At 43.0% G+C, this 24,785-nt stretch overlaps 1 protein-coding gene across 2 annotated transcripts in view; it reads right to left on the bottom strand.

Annotated features, from left to right (window-relative positions):
• Positions 1-24,785, bottom strand: part of COL22A1 (collagen type XXII alpha 1 chain) — a 238,177-nt gene that overhangs the window by 31,823 nt on the left and 181,569 nt on the right. For both annotated transcript variants that reach the window (XM_081951041.1, XM_081951042.1), the window contains 8 exons: positions 24,014-24,058; positions 23,471-23,512; positions 22,380-22,493; positions 20,294-20,347; positions 18,367-18,420; positions 11,295-11,348; positions 9,794-9,847; positions 6,817-6,870 (listed from right to left, as the gene is read on the bottom strand). In XM_081951041.1, the coding sequence (XP_081807167.1) occupies positions 6,817-6,870; positions 9,794-9,847; positions 11,295-11,348; positions 18,367-18,420; positions 20,294-20,347; positions 22,380-22,493; positions 23,471-23,512; positions 24,014-24,058 (471 nt within the window). The remainder of the gene's footprint in view (positions 1-6,816; positions 6,871-9,793; positions 9,848-11,294; positions 11,349-18,366; positions 18,421-20,293; positions 20,348-22,379; positions 22,494-23,470; positions 23,513-24,013; positions 24,059-24,785) is intronic.

The following is a 24,785-nucleotide window of genomic DNA, read 5'->3' on the forward strand; positions in this document are numbered from 1 at the left end:
AGACAAGTCGTTATTCAATCTCTTCTTACAAACTTCCAGTGTTGGAGCATTGATAACTTCTGGAGGCAAGTTGTTCCCCTGAGTAATTGTTCTAACTGTCAGGAAATTTCTCCGTCAAATTTCTCCACCAAGTATCCGACTCTTGGCGATTCTACGGGCCACCAGTCTCTCCAGATCTTCTGATATTGCACTATTTCTTTGAGTTGTTGCATGATCTGGCTTTGATGGTGTCCAGTCACCACGTTCCTTGGTGGCCTGGTTTCCTTTTATTGTTAACCCTTCCAAATACAATTGCTTTCTCCAGTGAATTCCCCCAGATGACATGGCCAAAATAAGTGAGACACAGTTCTGTGATTTTGCCCCATGCTAACATAGGTTCAAGGTGGCTCAGTGGCTAAGATGCTGAGCTTATCGATCAGAAAGGTCGGCAGTTTGGCGGTTCAAATCCCGAGCGCTGTGTAACAGAATGAGCTCCTATTACTTGTCCCAGATTCTGCTAACCTAGCAGTTCGAAAGCACATAAAAGTGCAAGTAGAAAAATAGGGACCATCTTTGGTGGGAAGATAACAGTGTTCCATGCTCCTTCAGCATTTAGTCATGCCGGCCAAATGACCACGGAGATGTCTTCGGACAGCGCTGGCTCTTCGGCTTTGAAACGGAGATGAGCACTGCCCTCTAGAGTCGGGAACGACTAGCACATATGAGCGAGGAGAACCTTTACCTTTTTAACATAGCTTCACACATTCATACACCTGGCCAAAATCAATATTCTGCTTGACAGGATGCTTTTTAGTCTATATACTCTTCCAGTTATGATTCTACATTTTGCTAACTCAGCCTCCGAGGTTTTGTTTATAACCCTGTACTAAAATTCAAACCACCCCCATGCCTCATAGTTCTATTATCTTTCACCGCAAGGTGCGCAATTAGAAAATCCATCATTATTAGTCAAGATCCAGAACCACAGCTAGATTTATGAGTGCAGAAGGGATTTATTTAGAGGGGTTGGAGATTGAGGTTGGCCTAAGTCATCACACACACACTTCAGTCTTTTTTTTAAAAGATAATTTCACATCTTTTTCCATTAGATGTCTAAAGATGATAATACACTTGAGGTCCTGGTTCCATGGTGAATATAATCTGGAGCCATTTCATACATGGGAGGGCACCACCAGCTTGAAATCATTGTGTCCCCTATATCTTCTTGACCTTAGAGAATCTAAAAACTAAGTTGATTAACAATTGGTTCATTTTCTGGCTGTAAACACTGTGGGAGGCAGTTTTATGTTTACAGTGTTTTATAGGGTTCCTCCAGAGCTGTTTAGCAAGGGAATTTAGTTAGTTAGTTAGTTAGTTAGTTAGTTAGTTAGTTAGTTAGTTAGTTAGTTAGTTAGTTTGTTTGTTTGTTTGTTTGTTTGTTTGTCAAACATGTACAAGAGATCAGGTATAAGTATAACCATGGACATGAACAAGAGAAATGAGTACAAATAAATGGGGACAGTAGGACAGGGATGGTAGGAACGCTGGTGTGCTTATGCATTCCCCCTTTATGGACCTCTTAGGAATAGGGTGAGGTCCATGGTAGACAGTTTAAGGTTCAAGCTGTGGGGGTTTGAGGATGTAAAAACAAAGTTGGGTAGTGCATTCCGGTGTTGACCATGCCGGTGCTGAACTCGTATTTTCTGCAATTGAGTTTGGAGCGGTTTACCTTGAGTTTGTATCGATTATTTGACCATGTACAATTGAGGTTGAAGCTGATGTAATCATTGAGAGGTAGGACATTGTAGCAGACAATTTCCCAGTGGTGGAAATGTCTGTTCCATGTTATCTCCTGACTCCTGGAATCCTCTCTCCTTTCTACAGCCATGACACCATGCTCCCAACCTCCCTACTCATTCTGATGGATGGTTTTCACACTTGAACAGCCTTGTCCCACTTTGTGGTAAAAAGCAAAAGCGGAAAAGAAGATTGAGTGAAGGAGAGGATTGCAGAGGATTGAACATGGCAGTAAATATAGGTAAAGGTTCCCCTCGTACATATCTGCAAGTCATTTCTGACTCTAGGGGGTGGTGCTCATCTCCGTTTCAAAGCTGAAGAGCCAGCGCTTTCCGAAGACATCTCCATGGTCATGTGGCCAGCATGACTAAAGGCCGAAGGCGCACAGAGTGCTGTTATCTTCCCACCAAAGGTGGTTCCTATTTTTCTATTTGCATTTTTACATACTAGGTTGGCAGAAGCTGGGACAAATAATGGGAGCTCACTCCATTACGCGGTGCTAGGGATTCAAACCACCAAACTGCTGACCTTTCTAATTGACAAGCTCAGCATCTTAGCCACTGAGCCACCCCATCCCTTAGTAGGAAAGATATCCATGCACAATTGTAAAACTATTTTGAATATGGATTCATCTTGGCTAATAATCTTGATTCTGGGTAGAACAGATCTTCGGGAAGAAGGGCTGTAAAAGGATCTCCTAAGATCCTTTGACAGTGGAGATTTTGGACTGGTCTACAAGCAATACATTCTTTCTTTCCCTGGGAGACAGTTGGGCCTGCTGATAGTATACCTGGCTCCTCGCTATACATCAGCAGCCCTGCCCGAACTCCTCGAGCTGATCGCATCGGTGGCGGTTGAGACCCCCAAACTTTTAGTGATGGGGGACTTTAACCTGCCATCGGTGGGAGAAGCATCCGAGGGGGTTCGGGAGTTCATGGCTTCCATGACAGCCATGGACCTGACTCAATTGATTCAGGGCCCGACACACGAGGGAGGTCACACCTTGGACCTTGTTTTTGTCTCTGGCCAGTGGTTGAGTGATCTGGGAGGAGGGGACTTAACCATCACTCCCCTGTCATGGTCAGACCACTCACTCCTCCGACTTGACTTCCCTGGTGCTACCCCCCGCTGCGGGGAGGCGGAACCGGAAAATATTAGATGGTTCCGCCCCAGGCGCCTGATGGAACCAGAAAGGTTCCAGATGGAGCTTGGGCCACCTTCTGCGGCCCTGACCCGCCCTCGGGTAGAGGACCTGGTGGTCGCGTGGAACGATGCGACTACCGGGGCCTTGAACCGGGTGGCGCCTTTGCGGCCTCTCCGGCGGCAACGCTCCACCCTGGCCCCTTGGTTTACCGAGGAGCTAAGGGTGATGAAGCGCCGCAAGAGACGCCTAGAGAGTCGTTGGAGATCCTCTCGTTCCGAATTTGACCGGACACAGGTACGAGCCCATTTAAGGACGTACCTTGTGGCATTGAGAGTGGCCAAACGTCAATATTGTGCCACTCTCATTGCATCCGCAGAGAACCGCCCTGCCGCCCTGTTCCAGGTGTCCCGCTCCCTCCTATTTCAGAGGCCGCAGGAGGCCCCTTTACAGGGTAGAGCAGAGGAATTTGGGAAATATCTGCAGGATAAAATCGCTCAAATCCGGAAGGATTGGGTCCCTTCCAGTGGTCCTGTAGAGGTGTCTGTGGCGAGTCTTGAGAGATTTATCTGGGAGGAGTTTGACTTGGTTGCCATCGAGGATTTGGACAGAGTGCGTGGACGACTGCGACCCACCACATGTTTACTGGACCCGTGTCCCTCCTGGCTTGTACTGGCATCCTGGGAGGTTACACGCGACTGGCTCCTGGGACTAGTGAACGCTTCGTTGGGTGAGGGGTCTCTTCCAGCCGCCTTGAAAGAGGCGGTGGTGAGACCCTTACTCAAGAAGCCTTCCCTGGACCCTACGGAGCTGGCCAATTATCGTCCTGTCTCCAACCTTCCCTTTCTGGCGAAGGTTGTAGAGAGTGTGGTGGCTTATCAGTTTCCATGACATCTGGAGGAAAATGATTATCTAGACCCGTGCCAGTCCGGCTTCCGCCCTGGCCACAGCACGGAGACGGCCTTGGTCGCGTTGGTGGATGATCTCTGGAGGGCCAGAGATAGGGGTTGTTCCTCTATCCTGGTCCTATTAGACCTCTCGGCGGCTTTTGATACCATCGACCATGGTATCCTGTTGCGCCGACTGGAGGGGTTGGGGGTCGGGGGCACCGTCTTACGGTGGTTCCGCTCCTACCTTTCCGGCCGGACGCAACGTGTGTTGACAGGGGAGCAGAGATCGACTCTGTACCCCCTTACTTGTGGGGTGCTACAGGGGTCGGTCCTCTCGCCGCTCCTGTTCAACACATATATGAAGCCGCTGGGTGAGATCATCCGTGGCTTCGGGGTGGGATACCATCTGTACGCTGATGATACTCAGCTGTACATTTCCACCCCAACGAGGCCGTCGAAATGATGTCCCGGTGTGTGGAAGCCGTACGGGTCTGGATGGATGACAACCGACTCAAGCTCAACCCCTCCAAGACGGAGTGGCTGTGGGTTCCGGCCCCCCGGTTCAACCAGTTAATTCCATCTCTGGCCATCGGGGGCGTTCAACTTGCCCCGGTGGAGTGGGCGCGCAATTTGGGCGTCCTCCTTGATGCTCGGCTGTCCATGGATGACCATGTGACAGCCGTGGCAAGGGGGGCGTTCCACCAGGTTCGCCTGGTGCGCCAATTGCGCCCCCTATTGGACCGGGATGCCTTGCGCACAGTCACTCATGCGCTGGTGACGTCTCGCCTGGACTACTGTAACGCTCTCTACATGGGGCTTCCCTTGAAATGCACTCGTAGACTACAGTTGGTCCAGAACGCGGCCGCGCGGGTGATTATCGGGAGTACAAGGTACTCCCATGTGACACCTCTCCTGCGCGAGCTGCACTGGCTCCCTGTGGTCTACCGGGTGCGTTTCAAGGTTTTGATAACAATCTTTAAAGCGCTCCATGGCTCAGGACCTAGCTACTTGCGGGATTGTATCCTGCCCCATACATCCCTGCGACCAATTCGCTCGCACAGAGAGGGACTCCTCCAGGTGCCGTCCACCAGACAATGTCGGGGGGCGGCGTCTAGGAGTAGAGCCTTCTCTGTCGCGGGCCCAGCCCTGTGGAATGACCTTCCCCCGGATATTAGGATTACCTCCGACCTCCGCGCCTTCCGGATAAAGCTCAAGACGCACCTATTTCAAGTAGCTGGCCTGGCTCAACCATAGTTCGCGCACACTGCTTGTGACGGGTTTTTAAATTTTTGGTGACTTTTAGACTTTTATAAGGGGATTTTAAATTATGTTTTAATTTGTCTTTTTATCTTCATACCTCCTCCATGTACACGTGTTTGTTTATTCTTTGTGTGTATTGTCTTTTTCGTTTTTATGTGTTTTATTGTACGCCGCCCCGAGTCCTTCGGGAGAGGGTGCGGCTTAGAAATAAAATTATTATTATTATTATTATTATTATTATTATTATTATTATTATTATTATTATTATTATTATTATTATTATTATTATTATTATTATTTCTATCAGTGTGGTATTGCACTACCTTGATTCCTTAACAGATTTCTCTTTCCTTACTTTTATCTTTATTTTTATACTTTCCTTCCACAAATTGAGTTATCTTTCTTTCAGTATATTGTATGACCAAGTTTGAAACAGAATAATTAAAATCTGATTGCATGCATGACAATTCAAATTAAGAGGTGTTTTTTAAAAAAATGCCAAGCAATATGTGCACAACCTACTATCTTAACATGCTGTGTAGCTACAAGGAGGTAAGGAAAGAAAGGTATTTGGAATAAAACTTGTAGACATCCATGCACACTTCTCCTTTGCTCTGACATACACCTGGTACCTCCATTCCAGTTGAACTATTTCAAGATCCAATAGAAATATTGTTCATAATTCCATAGAGCCCCAGAATTCAGAATAGAAACTATTTTCCAGATATCTTGCATCAATAGTTTCATGTTGACTATGTATTGTCCTCAATGGAACTGCATCTACATGGAGGGAGGTATTCAATGGAGTACCCCAAGGCTCTGTTTTAGGCCCAGTACTCTTCAACATCTTCATCAATGATTTGGATGAGGGGATAAATGGGGAACTCATCAAATTTGCAGATGACACCAAGCTGGCAGGAATAGCCAACACCACAGAAGATAGGCTTAAGATACAGAAGGATCTTGACAAACTTGAACATTGGGCACTATCTAACAACTTTAGCCAGCAGTGTGCAGCAGCTACCAAAATAAGCCAACACAGCTCTAGGCTGCATAATCAGAGGGATAGAATCTTATTCTTTGTATACGGTTTTTAACGTGCCTGTACACCGCCCCGAGTTCCTTCGGGGAGAGGAGGCTGTCTATAAATCAAATAAAATTGAAATTGAAATTGAAGATCACGTGAAGGGTTAATACCACTTTATAATGCCTTGGTAAGGCCACACTTGGAATATTGCATCCAGCTTTGGTTGCCACAATGTAAAAAAGATGTGGAGACTCTGGAAAGAGTGCAGAGAAGAGCAACAAAGATGATTTGGGGACTGGAGGCTAAAACATATGAAGAATGGTTGCAGAAACTGGGTATGTCTAGTTTGATGAAAAGAAGGATATGGGGAGACATGATACCAGTGTTCCAATATCTCAGGGGCTGCCACAAAGGAGAGAGAGTCAAACTATTCTTCAAAGCACTTGAGGGTAGAACAAGAAGCAATGGGTGGAAACCAATCCAGGAGAGAAGCAACTTAGAACTGAGGAGAAATTTCCTGACAGGAGAATTAATCAATGGAACAAGTTACCTCCAGAAGTTGTAAATGCTTCAACACTGGAAGTTTTGAAGAAGAGGTTGGATAACCATTTGTCTGAAGTGGTGTAGGGTTTCCTGCCTAGGCAGGGGGTTGGACTAGAAGACCTCCAAGGTCCTTTCCAATGCTGTTCTTTTGTTCTATTCTAAATATTGTTCATACTCACCATAAGTCCAGGCAATCCTGGGGGTCCCTGAGGTCCTCGGGGACCTTCTTTCCCCTATGAAAGATGATAATGTGTTAGAATCTTCAAGGTGCTTGGATGAGGAAGACCTGAGATCAAGTCCTTGCTCTCTACAGTCATTATTCCAAGTTCTGTCTCTCCCTCAAACCTGAAGAACTACAATAACTTTCCGAAAGACATATGCTACCCGCATCCATCCCTCTGCCAATTTCTTTCCCCAAATTTACCAACAAGATCAATTCAGAGAAAGAAAGCAAAACTCCAGAAGTCTTTAAAAATCTCTAAAGTGAACAGTTTTTGTCAGGGTATGAGAGTTCCTGACTTGGCAGAGACGTGGTAACAAGGTCAGCCAATTAATAGACATGGCAACTGGGTCAGCCAATGTGGGCTGTTTCGAAACTGAAACAGTATTTGCTGTGGGAGCAACAAGGAGACAGCGTGAAGCCTGGGTGTGGCTTAACTCAAGTCTAAAGCTGCAAACTAGTCTGCTGCTCTGAACTGAAACTGTTCTCTCCTCTGCTTGTGTTTGCTTGTATTTGCTACCATATTGGAAGAACCATTTTTGGTATTGTGAATTTACTTCATGTGTTATATTACATATACAGAGAAGTTAATGAATCCTGCTGAATCAGTTTCCTGTGTGTGCTTTCTGGATGTGATTGCCGCAACAAACTTGGACAGGTTTTTTTTTTTTTAGATTTCCCCCTTCATGGCACCCATCACTCATAGACATCCCAAAGGTACTTTTTCCCCAAAAGGTAACTAGTCTTTCTTAATTTTTTTTAAATTTGAAAATAGCAATAGCACTTATATATAGTGTCAACTCTCAAAACGACCCTACCTAAAGCCATATTTTTCTTGCTTCGTTTCTTAGTTGCCATACTTATGGTGGGGGGAAGGGGACTTATGGAATGTAGAATGTTTGCTTCCAATGTGCCAGATATAACAACGATAAGGCTCCTGAGAACCAAGGCCAGATCAACATATCCTAGCAACGGCAGGAAGGACTGCTGAGAAGTTGATCACCTGTTTGGTTGGCTAACATGACCTGTGACACAAGGGACAGTATCTATTCTTTGAATTATACAAAAAACGCGGGGAATATTCAGTATTGGTTTCCTTCAGAGTTTGCAGTAGAAAGCACACACAGATAACCGATTCAGCTGGATTCATTAACTTCTTTATATACATAATAACACACAAATAAATGTACAATACCAACAGCAGATTCTGCTACATGGTAGCAGTTACAAGCAAGCACAAGGCAGAGGAGATTTCGGTTTTGATTCAGAATTGCAGAGAACTCCAGACTAGTTTCATTCCTCAGTGCAGACTTGCAGCTTTAGTACAGAACGGTTGGACTAAGCACGCCCAGGCGCCTAGCTGTCTCCAGCAAATACTGTTTCAGTTTCTAAACAGCCCTCATTGGTTGACTTAGTTGCTATGCCTGTTCATTGGCTGACCTTGTTACCATGTCTCTGCCAGTCATGAATTCTCTGACAGTTTCATCTTTTACAGTGCTGATATAAACCAGATTTTTTTTTCTTTTCAAAGAATTTTTATTTTGTTTAATTCTCTTGCATACCATTTTAAGTATACATTCACATAACTGGTATTCTTCTTTACATTTATCATTCTTCTACATTTATTATTTCTTTTAATAAGTCATAATGTATAGTTTGGGTTCCTTTATTTACCATTCCTTCCTCCTTTTGTAACACCTCCTTGTTTTCCCTTTCTTTTCTCCCTCCCTCCTCTACTTTCTTACTTCTTCCTCTCCTTCTCCTCCCTTCTTCCCTTCCCTTTCTCCTACTCCTGCTCTTCCTCTTCCCCTTCCTACCCTCTCTCCTTCTCTTTCTCCCCTTTCCATCCTCCTCTCCTTACCTCTTTCTTCTTTCCCCCATCTTCCTTTCTTTCTCTCCTCTCTCCCTTTCTTTTTCTATTATTGTTGGTGTATATTTCAAAACTCAGTTTATGTTTCCTTGGGATGGTATTTCCGTCAGCCCAAATATAATTTAGTATCATTTCTTATTCCCTTACCTTAACTAGTCTACCCTAGATACTGTATGTTTCCCCCCTTTATATCGCATTCTTGAATATATACTTATATGTTTAATATTTTCTTTTCTGTTTTCCCCTTCTTCCCCCCCTTTTCCATTTAATAGTGCATCATCTGGGCACTTTATCTTCTCCCTACTTTGTTTTTCTAGCTTGCTTTCTCTAGCCAGTCATAAAACCTTCCCCACGTCTTGAAGTACTCCAATTCTTCTTTATCCTTTATTTTCATTGTCAACCTATTCATCTCTGCACAATCTAATATTTTTATTATTATTATCTCTTCGTCTGTTGGTAGCTTATTTAATTTCCAATTTGGGGCAAGTACAATTCTCGCTGCTGTAGTTGCATGTATAATCAAATAGGTATCCTCTTTCTTGAATTTCTCTGAGATAATACCTGGTAAATAAACCAGATTTTTGAGGAAGCCAAGGCCTTAGAGTCTTGAATTGGTTGGGAGCATTGCTTGGAACAATGACATATAACTTCATAGTGCTTTACAGCCCTCTCTAAGTGGTTTACAATGTCAGTATGCTGCCCCCAACCATCTGGGTAATCATTTTACCAACCTCAGAAGGATGGAAGGCTGAATTGGTGAGAATTGAACTGCTGGCAGTCAGTAGTATTAGCCTGCAATGTTGCATTCTAACCACTGCGCCACCACAGCTCTTTCTAGATGAAGAAGAATTGAAGAAGCTTCTTGGATGAGATGCAAAACATTTTCAAAGAAAAAAACCAAGACAGTCCAATTGACTTTTGGAATCAACTCCGACCTGGATGATTGAGAATCTCAATCACTCAAAGAACCAACTATCTCAAATCTTTTTCAGTGTTCCAAAAGTTCTGAGATGCCTTTTGTGGGGATTCTCCAATGTTATGAATGAATGAATTTATAGCAACTTACCATTTCTCCTGGAGGTCCTGGAGAACCTATAGGTCCTGGGGAGCCCTTTGATCCCTAAACAACAATGTGAAAAAATATTTATGTAGCAATTCTTTGCCCTACATATGATGGTGTTGAAGTTTTCATTTACCATCATATCCCACCCTACAAAAAACACACATGATACTTGATAGTTGATGAAGAATTCATGTCTCTGAATAATCCTCTTTCTCATATGGCTTGGAGATCATTGTGTCAGGCCTGCAGCCATATTCCTTTTGGATCTTTGGCCTGCCACACTTTCTATTATTCTATTCTGCCTTTTCTATTGTGGGAAAATGGGAGGGGGGATTGTAAGGAGTTAGTTGTTATGTAGCCAAAACAAAATTTGTTTCTAGAAAGCCAAGGTCATCCTTTGTCTCTGCACCTCTGCACCTGAACAGAACTGGATGGGTGGAACTGCCAGGATGACAGTGAGAGATTGGACCATGTGATGGACTTGTGGGTGTGGGGGCAAAATCATGAACTTTAAATTGGGTGGGGAAAACTAGGAAGCTTTCAGATTCGGGTTTTCCCAGATATGCCAACATGGCTCTCTTAATAAATTGGAACTTTGAGCAACACTTTGCCTTGGACTCTGATTTAATTTTGGATGCTATTTGGAACCATGACACATTGTTCTTCATTAGTGCTGAAGCTGTCTGTATTTGCTGTAGCTAATATTGTACCATGATAGACGGATATATTTTAATAAGATGAGGAGCACCTATAAAGGACAGTTCATTGATCTGGATACAATATTTGCTACAGCTCTGAAAATGAATTGTAGGAGTCTATAAGACTCCTAAAGTCCAGGACTATGGGGGAAAATATTGAATTATCATCAACGACAACATTATCCAAATTATTGAATCATCTGTCAGGCCTGGAAGCCCTATTCTGCATTGGGTCTTCAGGCCTTCCACATTTAATGCTGTGGGAAATTGGGACGGGGGGTTATATGGAGTGGGATAGATATAGTCACAACAATGTTCCTTTCTCAGAGAGTCAAGGATGTCTTGTCCTGCACCTGGAGTGGTGTGACTGGGAAGCATCTCCAGTTGGGATGGTCCCTGATTGGGCCATGGGATGAACATATGGGGGCTGGGTAGGTGCTTGGACTTTCTTTTGGGTGGGGAAAACCTGGAAACTTTCAGATTTGGGTTTTCCCAGATGTGCCAATATGACATCTCTAATAAAATGGAACTTTGAGGAACGTCAAGCTTCGGAGTCTTCTTTTGTTAGGGGTGTTAACTTGAAACCCTGACATCATCATGAAAAACATCATCATCCAAATTATTATTGAAATCATCACCAATAATTGAATCATCCTCAATAACATCAACAATGTCATTGAATTATAATCAAAGTATTGAATCATCAGCATCACATCACCATCATCTCAAATAGATTTGCAACAACAACTTGCCTGACATTCTAGTAGATAAAGATTAAAAAATTAACATGCAAAGGAAAATCTTACAGCTGGGCCTGGATTCCCAGGGGGACCCGTGAAGCCAGGTATTCCAGGATGACCCTACAGAGAAGAACCATATTTATTACACATGTCATTATTTGCACAGTATAATGCATGTTCTCCTTTTTTTAAAAAAAAGAATTTTATTGGTTTTTTAACATTTATAGGGAAGGGTAGGTGGATATACAAAAAAAATTTGGCAGCTACATCGTGCTGAAAGTAGAAATCTCTCCAAATCTCACAACTTTTACAGAAAGGAAAATAAAAGGTAAAAGATAAGCAGAAACAGCATCTTGTTCTACATTATATCAACCATATGTTCAATCATCTCTTTTAGCACTTTCTAATATATCAACAATTACAATAATATTTCAAATACATTTATTTTTGTGACCTGAGTCTTTTCAATATTGCTCCCTCCCCCCTGTCCTCTGGTGGAGCCACAGCTCCTCCCTCCTTCATATCTTGTGTATTGTCACCTTTTTCACTACCTCTTATGGTTTCGTCCTCTAGGAGGGGACTGTGTTTTTTCATGAAGGCCTCTGCCTCCACAACTGAATTGATTCTTATTCTGTTTCCCTCCTGGAAGATCAACATTCCTTCTGGCAGTAACCATCTAAACCAAACTCCTTTATTATATAATTTCTTTGATAAGGAGGAATACTTCCTCCTCTTATCTCTTATTTTTTTTCGGAATTTGTTTAAGAATGGCAATTTCTTTATCTTTATATTTTAGTGGTCCCCACCTTTGGGCTCCAAAAACCTCATCCCTCTGCATGTTCTCCTTAAGTGCTACATGCAAACAACTTACCACCCTAAATGTGTATCAAGCATTGCATTTTTTCCCCGATCAAATATGGATTAGGTAACAGATATAAGTGTAGACATAATTATGAATGCATGAAATGTATATGAATACAAGGGGATATTAGAACAGGGATGGTAGGCACTTTGGTGTGCTTATGCACACCCCTTACAGACCTCTTAGGAATGAGGTGAGGTCAACAGTTGACAGTCTAAGGTTAACATTTTGGGGGTTTGGGGAAGAAACCACAGAGTCAAGTAGTGAATTCCAGGCATTCACCGCTCTGTTGCTGAAGTCGTATTTTCTGCAATCAAGTTTGGAGCTGTTTACCATAAGTTTGTATCTATTGTGAGCTCACGAGTTGTTGTGGTTGAAGCTGAAGTAGTCAGTGATGGATAGGACATTGTAGCAGATAATTGTATGTACTACGCTTAGGTCGGATCGAAAACGGTGAAGTTCTAAATTGTCGAAGCCCAAAATTTCAAGCGAACAAGCATTAATTTGAAGGTGGGAGACTGGTGGCTCTCGTGGTTAGAACACTGGGTTGACAATTTGCAACCTTGAGTTCTAGACCCCAAGAGTTGCTGTGTAACAGGATAAGTATTCTGACCTAGGCTTCGCAAGATCATGAAGCAGACTCCTCATCCTGATAAAACCTCTTTTATTTAGGGAATAATTGCTCTCCAGCAAAGTCCCGGCCAACAGTCTTTCATGAGATTCCACAACTACAGACCTTTATTAGGCTTGGAGAGCTGCCAGGCCGATTTTTTCCAAAAGCCACTCTGTAGCAGACAATACGTGGCAAGAAGTCAGGAACAGACCTTCACCCTAATGAATTGGACTAACTGTCTCCGGCAATCTCCAGCGACAAATGGTGCACAGCAGAAAGGGGAAACGCGATGGTGGAGCGCTACTTGAGATGTTATGTCCAGTACCAACAGACCAATTGGGCTGTTCCCCTCCTCTTTCGCTCCTCTTTATTCCCTATGGGACGGGCCATTCACTGTTCACCTGTGCCTTTACTCCCGAGTTGGCCCTTGTTCCTTAACTGTTCCCTTCTCCTGGCAGCTCTGTGCATGTGCACACTGGGAACTGCCTGCAATTTGGCAGTTCGAATCTCACCAGGCTCAAGGTGGACTCAGCCTTCCGAGGTCAGACCCAGATTGATGGGGGCAATAGGCTGACCCTGTAAACTGCTTAGAGAGGGCTGTATAACCCTGTGAAGCCATATATAAGTCCACCAAATGCTATTGCTATTATGGCAGTTAGATTTTGCTCTTCAGTAGGTTCTTGAGGAAAGCATGGAAATTGGTGAAAGCACCCGATAACAAGGATATGCTATTAACAGTTAATTATGAAAAAAATATGATTGAAAACTAGTTGCTGAACATAATGAAAGAAGCAGGTGGTAGAAGTGAAGCTTGAATGAGAATTAATACAATGTTTAACTGTTGGTTTGACACTGTGCAATGAGTAAATTAAGGGATGTCCTCTTGGTTTTTTTGGGTGTATTGGTGAACACATATGTAAGGAATATGTGTGATTATCTAATAGGTACATTGGTGGATCCATGAATGCATGCGTATGCAGAGAACTGTGAGTTTAACACTCTAGCTATTTGCATTAAATGTTAAATAGATGGCTGTTTTGTCATACAGAGATATAGATGAGAATTAAGTTACAAAACAAATATATAAAGACAAGGTGAATGGGACAAAAATAAGGAGAAGACTAAGAACAACATAACTTAAAGGAGTGCATAACATCTTCATAAAATGAAAATGTTGTGTCATTTTAAAAAAAAGCAATGTAAGAAGCAGTCTTTGGGCATTGTGTAAGCAAGGATGGTTTAGAAGGGAAAAATAAGGCAAAGTCTTGATGTGAATTAGTTTTGGCTACATTTTCTTTTCTTGTCGAGATCCAATGTCTTTAATTGCTTTGGCTATTTTTTATGCTTTCTGCACTCTGCATTATGCTACTGGTGCCAAAAGGGAACAGAATAAAGGTTTTGCATACATTTCTGTATGCACACAATCAGCCAAAATGTTTGGGTTCCAGGCTATAAACTACATTTTTGGCCCTACCACTATTTTTAATACCATAACACTATCTGAATGACAAAGTATCTCATCTACATTCAACCTTAGCTGTGTCTTATTATTTTGCCCAGGAAAATAGTTTCAACATAATACAGTTGTTATTTTTCCCTTGAGAACATAGCAAGAACAGTTTCTGAATAGATAAATATTCTATCTCTGTGTGTAGCTGTGTCAGGAATGCATGTAAATAAAAATAAGCATCTGCAATACATCTGAATTATACTGGTGTGGTTTTTTATTATTATTTTTGGTGTGTGTGAAGAACAAAAGCTGGAGGAATGACAACTGCAGAACTGCAGGAAAAATCAATTACTACCAACCTGCCTTCCGTTGAGGACCTGTACACTGCACAAGTCAAAAAGAGGGACGTGAAAATATTTACAGACCCCTCGCATCCTGGACATAAATTGTTTCAACTTCTACCCTCAAAATGACGCTACGGGACACTGCAAACCAGAACAACTGGACACAAGGACAGTTTTTCCCCGAATGCCATCACTCTGCTAAACAAATGATCCCCTCAACACTGTCAAACCATTCACTGAGGCTGCATTGCTATTACTATTCATCTTCTCGTCATTCCCATCAACCATCTCCTCCCACTTAGGACTGCTGGAATGTAACTTTTTTGCTTGTATTGTTATGATTTATATTGATATTGATTACTTCCTGATTGCTTATGTATACCCTATGACTGTCCTCAAGTGCTGTATTTGATGATTCTTGACTATTGTATCTTGTCTTTTTATGTACACTGAGAGCATTTGCACCAAAGACAAATTCCTTGCGTGTCCAATCACACTTGGTCAATAAAGAATTCTCTTCTCTTCTCTTCTCTTCTCTTCTCTTCTCTTCTCTTCTGCTCTGTTCTGTTCCAGCTCTCTTCTCTTCTATCACATTTCCCTTATTCTATTCTATTCTATTCTATTCTATTCTATTCTATTCCATTCCATTCCATTCCATTCTATTCTATTATTCCATTCTATTGCATTTTCCCTATTCTATTCTATTCTATTCTATTCTATTCTATTCTATTCTAAAGTGCCACTGTGAAGGGGTGATGAAACCTCCCTGGGGATTTAACATTGCTGGTTCAATTGGAACAGGAATTTGCAACCCCACAGGACTGAAATCCTGCCATTTTAAACCTTCTTTATAAAAAGCAACTTGAGATAGAAGGATTTCGGATCTACCAGAGAGAGAGAGAGAGAGTCTACCTTGGCTATTTTATCTCTCCTAATCGAAGCACAAAGCCAATGTTCACAGCATCTGAGTATCACTCATGGCTAAATCTGGACATCCCGTGTGAGATATGAATGGATGTTGCATTACTCCAACAACATAACACTGTTTGTTTGCAGTGAGTCTGATGACTGAATACGGTGACTTATGCACAATGAAATTTTCCTAGCACTACTTCTGATTTTTTTTTGGGGGGGGGGGCAGGGAAAATAATTTGTCTCTTTCCTGCCCCCACTGTCCTTGAAAGTGACAAAATACCAAACAGATACCAAGTAGGGGCAAATATATTTCATGCTTCGTTCTTCCTCTGAAGCATCATGGCATTCTATTTCTAATAGCTGGCTTTCCAGATTTCCCAAATTTATCTTGGAGACTAGTCATCATGCACAATCCAGTCTGAGTTAGTCCGGGACCAAAGATTTTAGCAATTTGGCAGTTCGAATCTCACCAGACTCAAGGTTGACTCAGCCTTCTATCCTTCCAAGGTGGCTAAAATGAGGACCCACATTGTTGGGGGCAAGAGGCTGACTCTGTAAACCACTTAGAGAGGGCTATAAAGCACTGTAAAGCGGTATATAAGTCAAAGTGCTTTTGCTATTTAGTCTTACAAACTTTTGGACTCATGCTGGAGCCCATCCCCAGGAAACCTCTAAGTACCTGGTAAGCTGGTGATAAACTGGCACTCCTGTTGACTGACAAGGGGCTTGCTTCCAAGGCCTCAGTTAATTCCTGGCTATTTTTGTACTGCTCAGCCAACAATCTGAGTAGCTGTGAAATTGAATGTGTGTCCTTGTTCATTGCAATGTGAGACTGGCTACCAATGAGTTTGGGTCTCCTCATCTAACCGCTCGCTCATGTTCTTGCAAACTGATAGTTAAGTTCCTCCCCATCTGTCCTACATAGTCACAGGGGCAATCCATGCAGAGAATCTGGTAAATTACATTAGAAGTTTCTCCTAGCTCCAAATGATCTTTGAATGAATGTTTTCTTCGCTAGATAACATTAGACTGAATTGCTTAAGGGTGATTTGAAATTCTACAACAATGTTTATGTCAACTCATAAAGCACTCCTGGCCTACTCTTGAGTTGCCATAGGCAGGAGGGGGGACTGCTGGGGAAGATACACCCGGTATTCCATAGTAGCCTCTTAAAACCTGTGGTCGGATCAAGCCTGAGGCCACTACCTTGTGAGCCCCTGTGGTCATAGGGGGCCAAACCCATTATGAGGTTCAGTGAATCCTCGATTTGAGGTGGCACAGGAGACAACTCCAATACTTAATCAAGTGGAAGGGTTACTCCTTAATAGAGGCATCTTGGGTAAAGAGTAGAACATCCAGGCTGATCACCTTATAGCAAAACTCCATGCAGAAAATCCAAACAAGCAGGAGGGGGGTGGTCGCATCCCTAAATTCTATACCTGTACTCAAGTTGCTTTTGCTTTGCACAGGTGGCCTTCAGGAAGTGAAGGGAGCTGAATGTCAACTCATTAAGCACTCCCGGCCTACTCTTGAGTTGCCATAGGCAGGAGGGGTAAGCTGCCACGAGGTTGGCTGGAGGCTCATGGATTAATTAGACCATCCGTCGGAACTCTGACAGTTTCTCAACTTCACCAAGTATAAGATGTGTTAATTTCAACTGGCTGGAGAACTCCGGGAATTGAAGTTCACACACCTGAAAGTTGTTGAGATTGAGAAATGTGTTGTAGACCAAACCCACTGCTCCGAAACAGCAACTCTGACTTCCAGAGAGGTTCTAAATCTTCCTCTCTCTTGTGCGCTCACCCCGTGTAAACCTTATGCAGCAGCTGCATTTGCTATATGCGCTGCGGTGATGCATCTCAAGTGTTTTCTCTATGGCAGTCCACAGCAGAGGTTGATAAACAGCATCCTTAAAAGGGATGGCAGCTGCCGGGATCAAAGCTCTCTCGTGGCAAAGGAAGCAAAGCAGATGTCTAGATCTGGAGCGTAATAGAAGCTCGGTAAAGAGATAGAACAAAATTTGCTTTCAGTTTTGGCTTGCTAATACTCCCAGGAGAAATATCAACAGCTCTTCCATCACCATTTTTCCCCCATATAGACTTCAAGATTTATCTTCTCAGATAAATTGTGCTGCTTAATAACTCAATTCAAAAAAGTCAAATGTCATGGAATAATCTCTCCCTCTGTGTCTCTGTCTCTCTCTGTCTCTGTCTGTCTGTCTGTCTGTCTGTCTCTGTCTGTCTGTCTGTCTCTGTCTGTCTCTCTGTCTCTCTGTATCTGTTTCTCTGTCTGTCACTGTCTCTGTCTCTCTCTGCCTCTCTCTGTCTCTCTGTCTCTCTGCCTGTCTCTGTCTCTCTGTCTCGCTCTCTGTCTGTCTCTGTCTCTCTGTCTCTGTCTGTCTCTGTCTCTCTGTCTCTCTGTCTCTGTTTCTCTGTCTCCATCCCTCTCTCTGCCTGTCTCTCTGTCTCTCTGTCTCTGTCTGTCTCTCTGTCTCTGTCTGTCTGTCTGTCTGTCTCTGTCTCTCTGTCTCTGTTTCTCTGTCTCCATCCCTCTATCTGTCTGTCTCTGTCTCTCTGTCTGTCTCTCTGTCTCTGTCTCTGTCTCTCTGTCTTTCTCTCTCTCTCTCTCTCTCTCTCTCTCTCTCTCTCTCTCTCTCTCTCTCTCTCACACACACACACACACACACACACACACACACACACACACTTTTTATTACTTATGCAAATCAGAGGCCTTCTTAATGGTCAAGTCTTCATGTCTATTCCACAACCTATGACTTTCATTCTTATAGGAATCCATGATGCCTAAAGACTAAAAGCATATGGATATTTTGGCATAATAACTCAAAAGCAGGGCACAGCTCTTTCTTTGGCAAGCGAAGAAGAGCCAAATTAGGGATATTGTTGTTACTGAATGGTTTCAAGAAATCATGCTGAGTCTTTATTTATTCTCACCTGTTCACCTTTCAGCCCAGCTTCACCAGAGGCCCCATCGTCTCCTTTAGAACCCTATTAAGAAAACAAAAAGTCAAATAAGATGACTTGGTTTAATGGAAGAGATTAGGAGCACATCCTCCCTTCTGGAACCTAAGTGGGTGATAGCAGTCCTACAACTGGCTTGATCTTATGCCATCTAAAGCTTGATAGGAGGTAACCAGCACCTTGAAGTAGATTCAGAAGCCTGCTAGGATCCAGTATTCACTATAGGATACAGAATAGTGTAGTTATAGGAGTATATTGAGAGTTGCCCCAAACTGTCCACATTTTTGCATTCGGGACCAACTGCAGCTTCTACACCAGCTGAAACTTCTGAATACTCTTCAAAAGGAGCTTCATGCAGTGTGGAGGCAGGCGGGGGGGGGGGGGTGTTGAAAAATGTTAGCAACCGGTTCTCTGCCCGGTTGCTGGCTGGGCGTGGCCATGGTAGGTGTGGCCTACTCAACCTCCTGCAGTATGGCGGGGGGGGGGGCATTATTTGCTCTCCCCAGGCTCCAGAGGCTTCCCCAAGCCTTCAGGAGGGCAAAAATGGCCTCCCTGGGCTCCAGAGACCCTCCGGAGGCTGGAAGCAAGCCTGTTTTTGGACTTCTGGTACTTCTTATAGGCCTGTTTTTTGCCCTCCGTAGGCTCCGGAGGTTTTCCCTGAGCCTCCAAGAGGGGGAAAACATCCTCCCCTGGGCTCCAGAGGCCAGAAATGGGCCCTTTTCTGGACTTCCAGAACCCATTTTTCACCCTTCCAGAGTCTCTGTGCGAGTTCTGCACTTACCCGGCATAATGAACCGGCCGCGTGGAGACTCTTGGAAGGGGAGGAGAGGGATGAGTGGGGCTAGCCGGTCCTTGAAAAAAACTGTTCTGCAAACCGGATGCAAAATTATCATCCAGTTCGCCCGAACCGGTGCGAACGGGCTGAATCTCACCCCTGTGTGGAGGTATCTAAGGCATAAGATCTCCCAATCCAGAATGGATGCATCTCTGCCCAAGATGAACCTGTGAAAAAGCCCCTCTAGCCAGTGGTGAAATTCAATTTTTATTTCACCACCGGTTCTGTGGGCGTGGTTTGGTGGGCGTGGCAGGGGAAGTATACTGCAAAATCTCCATTCCCACCCCACTCTGGGGCCAGCCAGAGGTGGTATTTGCCGGTTTTCTGGACTATTCAAAATTTCCGCTACCGGTTCTCCAGAACCAGTCAGAACCTGCTGAATTTCACCCCTGCCTCTAGCCATCACTTCCAACTGCTCCTCTAGCAGAAGTCACAAATCCTAGAAGTTCCTCAAATTGCACAATCAGACTGGGGAAGTGCTGATTTCTGGGACTTGTGAGTGCTGATTTCTGGGACTTGTGAGGAATCAATACAATTGGAGGGCATCAGATTATACAAGCCTGCTCTAACTGATGCATTACTAGGGTTTATGCTTAGTGTTACACAGTAGTGTGGTGGCTCAGAAAATTCCTTCTTAAAGTTGTAAGATGTACTGGAAACAGATGTTCCATGGAAGCCCATCTTATTTTATTTTCCTCCAGTTTTGAAAGGAACAAGTGTTTTGAAAAAGCCAATTCTCTATATACAAGAAGTTGCCTTTCATGCTAACTTGAGCATGCCAACGGGGCCAAATTCCTGAAACTGTTTCATGTATAACACCCTCGATCCCTATTCTTTAAAAAGGAATAGAAGACATGAATATATTCAGACTGTTAAATGCTAGAGTAAATAAGAGTATTAGTGTAGGAAGCTGGATTTGATGGACCTTGAAATTGGAATGATTTTTCTCTTTCAAATAGCAATTTTATGTTGATAGAAAAAGTCTTTCCTTCCTACACCAGCTCCTTTCAAATATGTACTTTTGAGGGGAAGCAAGAGTCATATAAGAGAGAATAGACATCTTACCTTGGGACCTTCCACTCCCGGAGGCCCAAGGGGACCTCTGTGTCCAGGTTCTCCCTGAAAGAAACACAGTTTACAAACTGATGTCTTCTGGCTTGATTGTTCATTCCTATAGTATCTTGGCAACATCTGGTATCCTAAAATGGCCTGTGCCTATGGGAGGACTGGGTGACCTCATTATCTGCTCAAGGAGAAGTTTGGAACATAGGCTTAAGATACAGAAGGATCTTGACAGACTTGAACATTGGGTGCTATCTAACAAAATGAAATTCAATCGTGAAAAAAGTAAGGTTCTACATTTAGGTAAGAAAAACAAAATGCACAGGTACAGTATAGGTGGTACCTTACTCAATAGTAGTAACTGTGAGAGGGATCTAGTGGACAATCATTTAAAGATGAGCCAGCCGTGTGCAGCAGCTGCCAAAAAAGCCAACACAATTCTAGGCTGCATAAATAGAGGGATAGAATCAAGATCACGTGAAGTGTTAATACCACTTTATAATGCCTTGGTAAGGCCACACTTGGAATACTGCATTCAGTTCTGGTCGCCACGATGTAAAAAAGATGTTGGGACTCTAGAAAGAGTGCAGAGAAGAGCAACAAAGATGATTAGGGGACTGGAGACTAAAACATATGAAGAACGGTTGCAGGAACTGGGTATGTCTAGTTTAATGAAAAGAAGGACTAGGGGAGACATGATAGCATTGTTCCAATATCTCAGGGGTTGCCACAAAGAAGAGGGAGTCAAACCATTCTCCAAGGCACCTGAGGGTAGAACAAGAAGCAATGGGTGGGAACCAGTGGTGAAATTCATTTTTTTTTTACTACCAGTTGTGTGGGCATGGCTTGGTAGGCATGGCAGGGGAAGGATACTGCAAAATCCCCATTCCCTCCCCACTCCTGGAGCCAGCCGGAGGTGATATTTGCCTGTTCTCCAGAACCTGTCAGAACCTGGTGAATTTCACCCTTGGTGGAAAGGACGTAAGCAACTTAGAACTAAAGACATTTCCTGACAGTTAGAACAATTAATCAATGGAACAACTTGCCTCCAGAAGTTGTGAGCTTCTGGATACATCAGTAATGCATGCAGGTCACAGAGGCAGCCCACTAAATCACTAATGTGAAGTATTCAAAGAACAATTATTATTAATGCCAGAGCAATCTGCCAAATATCCTAGCAGAAGCAATCTTTTTCTCCCTCTGTAGGAGTTACATCTACAAAGGAGGACAGCAAATCTGCAATTAAGTCTATTCTAATGAAAAGAAGGCATAGAGGTGACAAAATAGCAAAATTTGATGGGCTGCCACAAAGAAGAGGGAGTCAAGCTCATCTCCAAAGCATCTGAAGGCAAGGCAAGAAGCAATGGATGAAAAGTAACCAAGGAGAGAAGCAAACTAGAACTAAGGATACATTTCCTGGCAATTAGAACAATCAATCAATGGAATAGCTTGCCTCCAGAAGTTGTGTATGCTCCATCATTGGGGCTTTATGAGTGACAGGCCTGCAACCATCTTTCCTTTTGGATCTTTGGCCTGCCACACTTTCTATTATTCTACTCTGCCTTTTCTATGGTGGGAAAATGGGAGGGGGGATTGTACGGAGTTACATGCTATGTAGCCAAAATAAAATTCCTTTCTAGAAAGCCAAGGTCACCCTCTTGTCTCTGCACCTGACCGGAATTGGATGGGTGGAACTGCCATCATGGCAGTGGAAGATTGGTGGAACTGCCATCATGGCAGTGGAAGATGGGTGGAACTGCCATCACGGCAGTGGAAGATGGACTTGTGGGTGTGGGTGCAAGATTTTGAACTTTCAGTTGGGTGGGGAAAACCAGGAAGCTTTCAGATTCAGATTTTCCCAGATGTGCCAACATGGCTCTCTAAATAAATTGGAACTTTGAGCAATACTTTGCCTTGGACTCTGATTTACTTTTGGGTGCTATTTGGAACCCTGACACTGAGAAAAAATTGGACAGCTATTGTCTAAATGGCATATGGTCTCTTGCTTGGGCAGCGGGTTTCACCAAAAGGCCTCCAAGGTTTCTTTCAACTCTGTTTTTCTGGCTCTTATGCTCCAAGCCTTTCTTACCCTTTTTCCAACTGGTCCATCATTCCCAGGTGGGCCTCGAAGGCCTTTATCACCCTTCTGTCCTGGGATTCCAGGGAGACCAGATGGTCCAGGGGGACAATCAGTGCAAACATCCTAACGAGGAGAATCATAGTGTTACTGAAGCAGCAGGCCATTCTTCTGAAATGCAAATCTACCTTGGCTCTATTGTATTGAATTATGAATTGACTGTAAATGAAAGAAGCCCTTGCTCCTGTCTATGGGTCTATGTGCACCTCTTCTTGGGTCTTCCTCATAGATGAATTAGTGCTATCTATCAGTCCCTGAGCCCCCACTGGCCCCACCAGCAATTGCGCTTCTTCCAAAGGTATAATGGAAAATCAGTAGTGTGTACCAGGGTTGTGTGCTAATTGGGAATTTGAAAAACATCCCACAATAAGACAATGAAAATATCTCTCTCTCTCTCTCTCTCTCCCTCCTTCCCTCCCTCCCTCCTTCCCTCCATCATCTATCTATCTATCTATCTATCTATCTATCTATCTATCTATCTATCTATCTATCTATCATCATCTATCATCCATGTCTGTCTGTCTGTCTGTCTATCTCTATCCATCCATCCATCCATCCATCCATCCATCCATCTATCTATTATCTATCTATCATCCATCCATCCATCCATCCATCTATCATCTATCTATCTATCATCTATCTATCTATCTATCTATCTATCTATCTATCTATCTATCTATCTATCTATCTATCTATCTATATCTGCCCCCCCCAAAAAAAAATAATAGATAAATGTGCTCATAATGTTTACCCAAAGTTAAGCTTGACTTGAAGAAGACTTTGCTTAAGGGGAGAACAACACAAAAAGAAGTAAATAAATGCACTTCCTTTGCTGTCATGAACATCCTCTGCATAACTACATTTTCTCCTGAAGTCTCCTTCTTATATTTGGTATGCACAGTACATTTTACAAGCATTTATAGACGTTGATGATTTACATTAATGCTCCCCAAGTATTAGTATAGTCTTTATTGTCATTGTACAAAATAAATACAATGAAATTGGTTGAATTAGGTATTTGGACACCTGGGAAAAAGTCTTACCTTAACTAATAGTCTGATGTCATCAAGGGGAGGAGAGGAACCCTAGGAGAAAAAATAAATAAAACCACCTACATCATTTAGGGAGATCATTTCAAAAAGTCTGGTATCAAAGGTAGAACATGAAAGATTATCCACCCACTTGATCAAATTTACAATGGATCAAGTCTTTTTGAAGGACCACATTATTGAAGCACATCTCACAAAGGAGGAGCAGCTCCACTACCACTGATGTAAGTTGAAAGAGAAATATCTACAACATCATGGGTGGGTAACTGTTGCTCCTTTACGACCTGTGGACTTCAATCCCCATAATTCCTGAGCATGTCTGGCTCAAGAATTCTGAGTTGATGGTCACAGGTTGTAAAAGGGGCCATAGTTGTCTACCCCTGATGTTGTACATCATAGAATGGTTTTCTTCTTAGGTATTCATACATTGTTTTGCAGTAAACACATTTGCTTGGAACAAAATTGTTCATTTCTTAATGAAACGTGCCAATGAAAAGAAAATGAAGGGAAAGAGAGAAAGACCATGTAATGTCCTACTGGTTTTCCTGGTGGTCCCCTTTCTCCTGGATTTCCGGGTAAACCCTGTGGAAACAGAAGGGGGGGGAAGAATAGTGGTGCTATTGGTGCTCTCTGAGCTTGATGGTTTTCTTGCAGCTATTTCATTACCAAACATTATCAATGCAAGGATCCAACAATTGAATCGTGAGCTACAATTCATCTCTTCTCTTGGTACTACATATGGACATCAAACTCTTCAAAAAGAATAGGCTGTGTATCCCTGCAATGCAATTAGACTCAGGTGCACGTAGATGTCAAGATTTTTCTCTTTAGCTAGAATGTGTTCCATTAGTAAAATTATTTTCACAATAGTAATACTCATCTCAATAACAAGATTCTGGAAATCATGAGAACTTCCTAAAGTCTTCAGAAGAAAAGTTTCTTATTGTCAATATAGAAATTGGGCGTGTCTAGTTTAATGAAAAGAAGGACTAGGGGTGATATGATAGCAGTGTTCCTATATCTAAATGGATGCCACAAAGAAGAGGAGGGTCAACCTATTTTCCACCTGGAGGAAGAACAAAAAGCAACCGATGGAGACTAATTAAGGAGAGAACCAACCTAGAACTAAGGAGGCATTTCCTGACAATGAGAACCATTAATCAATGAAATGACTTAACTCTAAAAGTTGTGGGTGCTTCAACACTGGAGGTTTTTAAGAAGAGATTGGATAATAGTTTGTTTTAAATGTTTTGGGGTTTTCTGCTTGAACAGAGGTTGGAGTAGAAGTCTTGCAAGGTGTCTTCCAACT

The sequence above is a fragment of the Natrix helvetica genome (assembly GCF_964273705.1).
Source record: "Natrix helvetica genome assembly, chromosome: 4".
NCBI lineage: Eukaryota > Metazoa > Chordata > Lepidosauria > Squamata > Natricidae > Natrix > Natrix helvetica.